This window comes from Dysidea avara, chromosome 2 (genome assembly GCF_963678975.1).
Source record: "Dysidea avara chromosome 2, odDysAvar1.4, whole genome shotgun sequence".
NCBI lineage: Eukaryota > Metazoa > Porifera > Demospongiae > Dictyoceratida > Dysideidae > Dysidea > Dysidea avara.
Genome location: NC_089273.1, coordinates 4365643 through 4377845, shown reverse-complemented (window position 1 = coordinate 4377845; position 12203 = coordinate 4365643). Strand labels below are relative to the sequence as shown.

The 12203-nt window shown below is 38.6% G+C and overlaps 1 protein-coding gene across 1 annotated transcript; it reads right to left on the bottom strand.

The window, feature by feature from the left end:
- Positions 1–130: 130 nt before the first annotated feature.
- Positions 131–4515, bottom strand: LOC136242520 (uncharacterized). The gene is made up of 5 exons (XM_066033965.1): positions 4203–4515; positions 3987–4148; positions 1692–1789; positions 329–484; positions 131–277 (listed from the first exon to the last, which is right to left on the bottom strand). Exons 1-5 carry the CDS (start codon positions 4309–4311, stop codon positions 206–208), a joined length of 597 nt encoding a protein of 198 aa, XP_065890037.1. The 5' UTR covers positions 4312–4515; the 3' UTR covers positions 131–205.
- Between the last annotated feature and the right edge of the window lie 7688 nt (positions 4516–12203).

Sequence of the window (12203 nt, the reverse complement as noted above, 5' to 3'; positions counted from 1 at the left end):
ATGGGAGAAATACTAAGCTAACAAAAACTTTATTTGTAGGCCAGACAAATTTTTTTATACTGCTGCACTTCATTATTAAATGATGACCACCCACAGTGAAATCAGCAGAATATCTTCTTAAATTTGCATATTGTTAATAAACTTAAAAATCAATAAACACACTATCCAATTAAGTGGCATTGTTATTTTATATTAATACGTGTTATCACTGTACCTCTTCAGAAGTAGAAGCTGGTGAACCAATTTCAATTGTAAAATTGTCTTTGTCTTTATTCCTCTGTGATTATACATTAGTATAATTATTGTACATCAGGATTACAACACATACAGGTGTCTTTTTAGGTTGTTTAGCCTTTTTAGTCTTTGTCTTTCTTCCATCAGACGGAAGTTTTTGTTTCATTGGCACCTGCTTCTTACATTTCTTAGATGCCACCTTCTTAGTATGTGGCTGCTTCTTTTTCGATAGCTGTTTCTTTGGCGGAACCTACATAATAATATTAATTTAACACAGTAATCACTATTACATAGCATAGCTATAGCCTGCATAGTTGAAATATCTGTTATCCTAGACCTCAAGCAGTCATGTGATATCACATTGTTTCCTAACTCTACAAGATGGATTACAGTGTATTTGAGTGTTGTTTTCTATGGTATTGTTTTAAATATACTGTGGTACCCCTGCAGAGAATTTAGCTGTTATTGGGAAGGCAAACTGTGCTCACTGGTTATTCCAACCTTGTGGAACTAAGTTGTTTCCATCTATTTAATGTCCCACTCAGGAGAGTGTTGATTCTTCAACCCAGCAAATACTGAATAAGCTAATTCTGTGATGCGAGGTATTGTTGAACCCCTTAAAGACGTGTTAGAAAAACTAGTATAGCCAGTCATAGAATACTTTGAGCTTTTGAGAAGTTCACCATCACAGTCAACACAAATGAATGTGGAGGAGATATCATAAAAAAGATGTCGAATCGTGTCTTAGAGAAGCTAACACTATCAACCAATCAGTGTACAATCATAAAGTCTTAACACATTTATTTAATTAGTATTGGCTAATGTATAGTATACAATGTTTGATCAAACCAAGTGGAGTTGTTGCACCCTGGGCTAAGCACCTGAGCTGATTGCCCAGTGCATAATCTTTAACCAACTAGGGAAAGTCATTGATCATCCTTAATCCCAAAGAAATTATCACCATTTTACCACCATTTGGTGGGACCTATATACTCAGAATCCGCTAATTTCCTCAATCATATTACGGTACTACTCTTTCACAATAACACCCAATTTAACGTATCTGCATGCTTGTGAAGAATAAAGAGGTAGGAATTTAGAGTGGGAGTAATAAAGCTTAAGTTGCTCCCGCAGTAACCAGATTGGAATGAAGCACAGAGTAATATTTGCTGGTATTCAGCTGTTCTAGCATGCTTTGCCTGCATTACCAGTTTGACTAGTTTGCCTCCTAAAAGCTTGACACTATTTGGTATTAGTCCCTAATTCCCATGCGAACCATGTAGTGTGCTAGTTTTGTGCTAAATATTCAACAACCAACACCACTGAGACCCTTTCAGATTAACCCTGTTATTTGTATTATTTATGGTGTAAAAAGAACGATCATGGAAAATAAAGAAAGCGGCTATATACGCAGTAACAACTTATACAAAGTCTCATTAAGTACTAAAAGTATGTACCTCACTGCACCTGTCTTCTTCTTGGTTGTCCTCTTTCCCTGTGTCACTGTCATCATAGACCAACAAATGCTCCTTTTCTGTGGCTTCACGTTCATTACCTAATGAATATTTCATCAAGTTGGCTAAGTAAATCATAAATATTAACTTAATACAGTATTCTGAAAATGCGTGATTTATGTCTGGAGAAGTGGGTTTGGTTAGTCATGCCTGAACCAGACCACTACTGATTTGTCCATATGCAGGGAGCTGGTAGAACATCTACCAAGACCAGACCAACTCACTTTAGACAATGGTATGCAGTGTTTCGTTTGATGTGTGGAGGTCTCGTTTACGAAGAGACTTCGCAGCAAGTCTCTTAGTGCTAAGAGACCTGCGGTCAGGTGACAACCACAATTACACACAGTAATGCAATTTAATAGCCTTTTGTGGCAATTAGTATTTAACACGTTAGTAAACACCAAGCAAAGTGAAGCGATTGCGAGCCGATTGTAACGATCTTGCATAATTGATGGCTGTGTTTCAGCAGTATTACTGTTTAGCCTGGCCAAAATACTGAAGCTGGCAAAGCCCGCGATGAGTAATTCAACTTGTGGCCTTTCGCCTAGTATTTACCGATTTATATACCAAGTATTAGACAGTATGGCCCGTTAAAGTCGTCGCTGCCAATAGCTACAACTAAAACTGTGTCCTTTACTCACGTTTAATGGATTTGCTGGCTACGTATCCACTCAGTTCACCACCGGAAAACTCGCTTGCATTGGTGTTTACAACAGGCTCGACAACAGGAACGCTCTGCACTAGGTTCAGTGTTTGTACACCATTGTCTAAGTAAGTTATCTGCCTTGGTTTCTATGTTGCATCATTCTAACACCTCCTACTCAACATTTATTCCCCGAAGAGGCTGGTATTTGCTGTCTAACTATTACTTAGAAGGTATAAATATGATATAACCATAATTGCCAGACCAGTTTTTCCATAATAGACTCATCCTTTCAGCTATAAAAAGGTGTCATGTACTCAGTTAACAAGCTGATGGTTTGTGGTCACCAAAGACCAAACCCTAACAAAAAGTGATGGTTGAAGACCTAGCCTACTTTTCTGATTGACAACATAATTTTCTGGTGGGAGGTGCACAACATAACAAAAGAACCAGGTACAGTAGTTTGCACATGAATCTTGCAGAAAATTATTTGAACTGACAAGCCAAATTGGATGCACGAACGTGTTCTTACACAAAGTGAATTCTAGGCCCTCTGCCAATCTGGAATGGCTCTCATTGTGAAAAGTGACTTTTGTAACATCAACCACCACTATCAAGTTTTAATGAACTTAAAGACACTTCAAAATTCAACAGGCAAACTCCACCAACGCATTCACCTGTCAACAAGAAATTAAACAGTACTACCAAGAGTTAATGGTACTACCAGTAGGTTATTATTGGTATAGGGCACATGTGGACAAGTTTACAAGTATGAATGCAATTAGCCTCCTATAAAAGGTAGTATTTAACACCTCAGATTACATCTAGCACTGCAATAAAGGTACAAGTTTTCTGTAGCTGTTTTAGCCCCTTGCATCAGTTGACAAGTTTTAAGTTGCCTGTTATAAAAATAATTGACAAGCCAACCATAGGCACTTGTTTACAACTATAGTGAGACACACACAAATGCAATTAGCCTCCTGCTGATCAGTAAACAAACTAGAATGATGGATTTGGTATTTCATTATAACATAGATAATAGAGTGGGGGGATTTGAAACTTCTATTTTTCACACGTTCTATCCTCGTCTACGAGGAATTTGACACCTTACTTTTACAAAGATACATAGCCTATAACATAGAACTAATGTATATGAAGCTACACAGAAAATCTCAACGCAAAACATGCAAGTACCTGGCCACTAGAGTGACAAAAAAAATTGTGAAACCTGGTGATATCCAGACGCAACGAGACGAAATCCCTTTCTCTGCTGCTGCTGGAGTTCCAAACCACCCGTTGCTCAAGGTATAGCATTAAACAAGTCACAGAACAAGTTTCAGGCGAATCTAAGCTACCATGAGCCTTTGAGAGGGAGGAAAAAAAATTGAGAGCCACTAAACAGAGGTGTGAAATATAAATGGCGGCGTGCGAGTTTCCAAACCCCCCCCCCCCGATTATAATGAAGTGAATAAGCAAGCCATATTCTTTAGTTATTATTTGTCTATTTAAAGCTCTGCATGGTGCTGGCTAACACACCAGTTATAATAAGTACAAATAAACTGCATCGTGCACACTGTAGTTTACAACATTCTTACCAATAAACAACACCTCGGCTGAATATTTCTTTCCATCCGACCAACGGACAAAGTAGGTTTCGCCAATGACAATGTCTTTATCTTCTACTATATTCTTTCGCGGAACTTTCCCTACTGTACCATCATCGGCGTATGACACCACAGCGTAGGTCTCCTTTTCCTCTGAAAAGTACACATTTCACGCTAAAATTTCTACGCCTACTTCAAAAAACACACCACGTTTATCTCTCTTTTTCCTTCTTTCACGAAACATATCACCTCGACTCACACTGTCAACACAACAACACAACACTACAACAACGTGGCCTCGAACAGAATTGCGCATGCGCGCTAGCAGAATTTGTTTTAATGCCTACCGATATCTTTGAAGGACGATCTCACACCGGGTACAGAGTTTATAATGTCAGTGGACCGCGTATGTATTTGTGTGTGCCTACTATACTTTGTTAGTATACTTGCTATGTATATTTAACTCTCGTTAACAGTTGCAATATGTAGCTAGGGCGCACGCACATTTTCTGGTAAGTGTGCGAATTACTCGCTAAGTCTCGCGAGGCTTCACACGATAATCAGGTACACGAAAATAACACGCGTTTTCCACGCGTGGATCGTTTAACTTGTGGCTGATTTGTACCGTATGTAGATGGAGTAACCATTGTAGAAATGCCTTTTGGTGGTTTGAAAGGAATCGAGATAAAGACCACGGAGATATGACACAAAACCCAACCTGTGTCACAATTACGCAATCGATTTTTAGGAATAAAAGAGTATAAATTTTTACGCCTACTAGGCAAACTACTTACAGCAATGAGCTGAAAATCGGTGTATAGCTGGAATAATCTTCATAGAAAGTCCTTGCAGTAGTATAGAAGAATTGGATTACAAACCACTGAGTTATGATTCGAAAGCCAACTTCGTGTAGCAAATTGGAGATCTAGATACTCTAATAGAACAGTCACCCTAATAGAGCATTCAGCTAATTTATTTACTCCATTATAAAATTCTATTACATTGCAAGTTATTCTGTAGGGAGTTCAGCTGCAAACAGTTAATCTTATAGACAGTTCAGCAAGAAGCAAGTCACCCTGTGGAGAGTTAAGCTACAAATATATCACTGTAGAGATTCAGAACATTACAAGTCACACTGAGGAGAGTTCAGCTATAAACAAGTCATGTACCCTGTAGAGAGTTCAGCTACAATTAAGTCACTCTCTAGAGAATTCAGCTACACACAAGTCACTGTGGAGAGAGTTCAGCTACAAACAAATCAACTTGTAGAGAGATCAGCTAGAAACAAATCAACCTGCAGAGAGATCAGCTACAAACAAATCACCCTATAGAGAGATCAGATAGAAACTGGACACAATGTAAGGAGTTCAACTATACGCAAATCACTCTGTAGAGTAATCAGCTAGAAACAAATCACCCTGAAGAGAGGTCAGCTGCAAGCAAATCACCCTGTAGAGAGATCAGCTGCAAACAAATCACCCTGAAGAGAGGTCAGCTACAAACAAATCAACCTGTAGAGAGATAAGCTAGAAACAAATCACCCTGTAGAGAGTTCAGCTGCAAAAAAAAATCACCCTGTAGAAACAAGTCACCTTGTAGAAAATTCAGCTACAAGTAAATCACCCTGTAGAAAGATCAGCTAGAAGAAGTTACCTTGTAGAGAGTTCAGCTACAAAGAAACCATTCTGTAAAGAGCTCAGTTGCAAACAAATCACCTGTATAGAATTCAGCTACACACAAATCACCCTGTAGAGAGATCAGCTAGATGAAATTACCTCATAGATAGTTCAGCTACAACAAATCACCCTGTAGAGAGATGTGCTAGAAGAAGAGTTACCTTGTAGATAGTTCTGCTGCAAACAAATCACCCTGTAGTAAGATAAGCTAGTAGAAGTCACCTTGTAGAGAGTTCAGCTACAAAGAAACCACCTTGTAGAGAGTTCAGCTACAAAGAAACTTACCACATAAAGAGTTCAGCTGCAAACAAGTCACCCTGTAGAGGTATCAGCTAGAAGAAGTTGCCCTGTAGAGAGTTCAGCTACAAAAAAAAACCATCATGTAGAGAGTTCAGCTATAAAGAAACCATCATGTAGAGAGTTCAGCTACAATGAAACCAGAGTTTAGCTGCAATCAGATCACCTGGAGAGAGTTCAGCTAGAAACAAATCACCCTGTAGAGAGATCAGCTAGAAGAGGTCACCTTGTAGAGAGTTCAGATACAAAGAAACCACCGCATAAAGAGTTCAGCTGCAAACAAATCACCCTGTAGAGGGATCAGCTAGAAGAAGTCACCTTATAGAGAGCTCAGGTACAAAGAAACCATTATGTAGACTCCGAGAGTTCAGCTGCAAAAAATCACTCAGTAGAGAGTTCAGCTATATAGAAGAAGTCACCTTGTACAGAGTTCAGCTAGAAGAAGTCACCTTGTAGAGAGTTCAGCTACAAAGAAACCATCATGTAGAGAGTTCTGCTACAAAGAAACCACCATATTATAGAGAGTTTAGCTGCAAACAAATCACCTGTAGAGAGTTCAGCTAGAAACAAATCACCCTGTAGAGAGATCAGCTAGAAGAGGTCACCTTGTAGAGAGTTCAGCTACAAAGAAACCATCCTGTAGATAGTTCAGCTACATTTCAAGTCACCCAGTAGAGAGATCAGCTGCAAAAAGTATCCTGTGGGGAATAATTGGCATGCAATAAATATATGTATATAATTTGTATAATTACTAATAAAATCAAAAATAATTGAAGTATTAAAATCTTCTTCAAGTTCTTTTCTTCTTGCTGTGGTAAAGAAAAAAACACATGGGTTAAAAAAGCCCCAAAGCCAGCCATAGGCTGGCTTTGCAGTATACAAATACAAAAAGAAGTGATATCTAATCAAAAACAGCCAAGCTGTAAAAAAAGGTGCGGCGCCCAAACAAGGCCAAGGTGAAAAACAAGCGGCACCAAATTCACCTGAATTGTCGTTATTAAAATTTTTACCATTAACCTACCATCACAGCCATTTCTTGGCCGCCACCTTGGATTTCACACCTTTTTTCACCATGGCCTTTTTTGTGGGCCTGTCACGCTGCAGATGGTACCCCGCCGCAAGTGGTCCGGCCAGACCAACTACCGCGCCGCAAGTAGTCCGGCCGGACCATGTAAAGTTGCTGCAGATGGTCCGCCCTGCTGCAGCTGGTCCCCCCAATGAAATCTCCACTATCAGCTTCCCAGTCAGTACTAGCTCAACACCTTGATCAAAACCATAGGCGATTCTAAGGGGAGGCCAGGGAGGGCCAAGGCCCCCCCTGTTAAATAATAACTTTTAAAAAATCTTGGGGAAAAGTTGCTGTATAGATTGGCATTGTTATTTTTAGCATTTTTCATGTTTTTAGAACAAATTTTAGGCTGTTTTCAAGCCTTTAAATTGCAAAAATCCTGCAGCTTCTGGGGGTTGCACCCCCAGACCCCCCTGAAAATTCTACTTTATACTATAGCCAAACAACAATAGTTATGCCGTTCCCTACTGGGCCCCCCCTGTAGGTCAGGTCTAGAATCGCCACTGATCAAAACGCACTGCCCTCCACAAAATACGAGTCCTGGAAGCGAAATTCGAGTAATGCTTAAACATATAATTCTAAACATTGCATTGTTTTGCATTTGCACGTGGTTTTTAATTCGTGTACGCGTTGTGGGCACCAGTGTCCCTTTCGACTCCACCTTTCAAAAATACTAACAAAACATACTCTAATAGAGCAGTCAGTCAAATACTTTAATGGAACAGTCACCACTATGACATGGCTTAGTGTCATGTAGTTATCCACATACAGTTGCCAGCAGTATGTGACAGGATAACACTAAGATGCATCTCCGGAAGAGGCTACAAATAAAGCTTCTGGGAACCTCCATCACTTTGGTGTAACTTGTATAATGCTCAATTTACCATCTTCACTTACCAGAGGCCATGACACGCCAACAGAACAGTTGGTTATAGTTTTGTCACTTCTATAATAAAACATGAGTTAATCTCTATACTCTGATTTAGGCTGCATGGAGTATGGGTTAGACAGCTGTTCTACCAATGGTGAAAACCATTAATTCACTTGGATATAATAGGCTTGGACAATGATCAGGAACTACTAGCTGCATGTTTCACGCCTCATACGCAGCTTCAATAGCTATAGACAATAAATTTTTGAAAATGCACTAAAATGTCAGTTTCGTCGAAAATGGTATATACAGGCATGCAGGCTATAGTTGAAGAGTTCTATTCTAGTCTTAGTGTGTAAACTTTAAATTCTCCCTAATGCAGTATAGTGACCTTAAGTGGTTCTTACAAGCCAATAAGTTAGTAAAGTAAAGTGTGACACATAAGAGATGATTACCAATCAAGTTAAGTAATTGCCAAATCTGAAAGCTCCACTTGATGTCCATGCATGTAGCTATTTAAGTTACTGTATATTTCACCATTTTATGCAGGGTCATGGGTGTCACATGGTTATATAGGAAAGGTTTCACCATGTTCACAACAACACTTCACAATAGCTCTGACATACAATTCATCATGAAGATTGTACTGGCCACTCAAAGTTGCAGGACTCTAATAGAGTATACGTGCAACATAAAATAATATTATTAATTAAGTAAGTTAGTTACTGATCACAATATGATCATTACAAACAATTATCCTTGAAAACGATATCTGGTACATCTCTATTGCTTGATATGACATTCTCTTCTTGTGTATTATACTCCTTGACTGCAGCATAGTCAATAGCTGTAAATAGCTCAAATACTTTAATTATAGATGGTGAAATTGCAGTTCCAGTTTACAACTGCTACATTGATTCAGATGGCACTGACCTTCCTGGTGACTTAATGACTACAATATCAGCTCATCATGGACTGTATAGTGTTGTGCATGAGATCAGTGAAGGTGTTACTGTACTTGTATGAAAATCTGGCTCCTAATTTAATCATGCTTCATGTCAACGACATAAGATTACCTTTCCAAGAACCTCTTATAATTGCGTTTACATGATGTGTATTAAGCCATTATACTTTTCATCATCATCGATAGCACTGTAGCTGTAATGCATGCATGCATGGATGTAGGTGTACATTATATGCTCAGGCATCACAGCCGATAAACCTCCAGTAGCCTCTTGCTCTGCCAGTGGATTGTGCCAGTCAACTTCAATACTGTGAACACTAATAGTTAGCTACTAATAATAGTATCAGCTAAAGTTTTGTTATTATGTCATTTATATGTAATTTATCTTGTCGGAATTAAGCTGTTTAATTGTACAGTGGAACCCTTCTAATATGGACATTGTGGGATCCAGAATTTTTGGCCACTTTTTGCTGTAATATAGAGGTTTTTCCTTTTTTCAGAGGTAAAAATGTATTGACCAATTTGGTTGGGACCAAAATTTTTGTCCTTATTATGGAGGTTTTTTTCTATTGTGTCCTTAATTCGGGGAGTTTGTTAAGAGAGGTTCCACTGTATACGCTACGTAGTTATAGCTATAGTGTTTTTACCCCTAATGTTTACAGCAGCTGATCCAGGGGTTATCAAAGAGGGTGCACCAGTATATGGAGTAGGGATCTGTGCCCCCCAGAAGCTAAAGCATTTTGTGGGACAAAATATCTTGAATGGTTTAGATCACACTGCTTTTTATGTGGACTATACATTGATCAAGAGTTGTATAGAGTGACAATCATGCCAGTAGATTATTATAGACCTAAAGAATGGCATACACAAGATCGCATGCATTTTATTTACAAGATATCCTTAGCAGGCTAAATAGTTACGTTGCTTAAAGCCAAATTTAAAACTAATGTGGACACAAGTGACCAAAACACCAAACTTTCTCCACATATGTAGTACAACCTTAACTTTAATTTTTTGATAGGATCCATCTTATTCTAAAAAGGGTCTTTCCATAAAAGCATTTTTAGTAATGTAGCTAAGGAATTTTCAAAATTGGCAAGCCATATAAGTGCTAGTTTTGCTCTATTTCATGCATGAGAACTTTATGCAGGATTGAAGATTAAATCAAGAGTTGATAAACAGTAATGTTACTCTCACAAGCTATATTCAATGCTGACAAGTAATTTTTTCATTCATACTGACTGTTACTGGATCTGCGAAAAGGTACCTTTTCCACACACAAAATTTGACCGATTTTTTTGAATTTTGAAGCTTCATAACTTTTTTACCATAATGATCAGACATGCAGGTATGTATATATCAACTGCTATAGTTTTAAAGACATACGATGCAATCTGATGAAGTATTGCAATTTTAAGATCAAATTGTAGCAGTGAAAAATAACTTTTAGTATTGCATGTTTACATACACCATTACTGTGAAACTTAGCAACCAAAGATTACACATAATTAGCTTTGACATGCTAGGTTAGGATGTAAAGAACACAGAATTGCAATATGTTGTCAATCAGTTAATCAAAAGCGTAGAATTTCAACTATGACATGTTTGGCACAATTGTATGCATACAATATTGGGTAAGATAGCTGTGCTGAAATCACATGCAAAGAAGAGCACAGTGGTCATGGTAATTTTATTGCTGTGAAGCAGAACTTTATAGATGACTGTTCTAGCAGTATTATTCTTTCAAATTCCCACATTCAATAAATCAGTCCTGCAAATATAATTTTGACCATGCAGCACTGATTAGTTTTCAGAAGAGCTTAGTTCTTTTCCTTGCTGTTTTCATTTTTGTTTTGGTATGCTTGTTGTATCATAAGTAAACAATTGATGAAATGTACTCTACTAGCTTCTCCTATTATAAGCAAGTACATGGTTAAATTTCTGAAGGGGTAAGCACTGCTAGATCTGGGCCCCTATGTCAGAAATAGTACACTTCAGAGCAAGCTAATCTAAAGATTCCATCTGTCAAAGTACGTACATGCTTGAGGAGAGTGCATATGTACTGCACACCACAGTACTGCGCAACACAGCCTAGGGATACTTGTGGTGGTGGTCTGGTGGATTATTGCATGCTTTAAGTGATTGTGGTTCAAGTGAATGTATAACGCAGAGTGGAGATGTGCATTACAGGACTGCCCGACTGCTCTAATAGAGTAATTGTGAATAAAACACAAAAAATAGACATGTGTTAATAAATATTTAAATTTAATGACATTATTTATAACTTAATGACATCCTTTATAATTTAGTGTCACTTGAAATACTCTAGGTTACTCTAAAGTTTCAAATTACTATTTAAAATGCCAAAATTACAAAAAGGCTTATTTCCAAGCCTTGGATGGCTTCCCAGCATGCATGCCGCCTGAGGTGGATCCTATCAAAAATTTTAATCTAATGTGGTAAGGAACTCATAGAAAAAAATTGGTGCTTTTGTCAGTTGTGTCCACATTGTTTTGCTACGCCACCTAACTAAAATGTACCAATGTAACTGTAGATGTTAGGTGACTGTTCTATTAAAGTATTGGCTGACTGCTCTATTAGAGTATCTCGATCTTGCATGTATAACATGTACGCATACTAGTAATTATAAGGCCACCTCGAAGGCCACAGTGGAACGGGAAGCTATAGGTCGGCACAGTGGGGCACTTTCTGCCTAGCCTTACGCCTTCTCAAAGATCTATGATCGAGTCTATGATAAAGCCAGTGGGGGACCACTTATGGCAGAGGGGGACCAACTGTGGCGGCGTAAGTTATTATTATTTTATTATTATTATTAAAGCTTTACAGTGGCCTGCACTGAAGGTCTGACAGCAACATGTGCTGCAGCCTTTGGATTAACCTAACACACTGGAACTGGAGACTTAAAGATTACGTGACCTAGCTAACAATAAAGTGAAACAGAAAAGGGTCAAAGAAAGGAAAAAAATCCCTCCTACCCCAGGATTCAAACTGCAGGCCACCCAATGTCCGGGGGGGACAAGTTGCAGTGCTGCAAGTAGTCCGAGGGGACCAAGTATGGTTGCTGCAACTGGTCCGGGGGGACCGATTTTGGGGGGACCGGTTGTAGCAAGACAGGTGTCACCTTTTTTTACAGGCTTGGCTGTTTTTGATTAGATAATAAGAATGTTTGAGAAAACTACGAGGCCTAGAGACATGAACTAAGCGGGGATAAATTCACCTGTGAATGAAGGCACAACCTTATAATAAGTATGCCTGCTCGAGCTGATGACTTCACCGTACGTGTAATTCTATATAACGCCCAGCACCACAC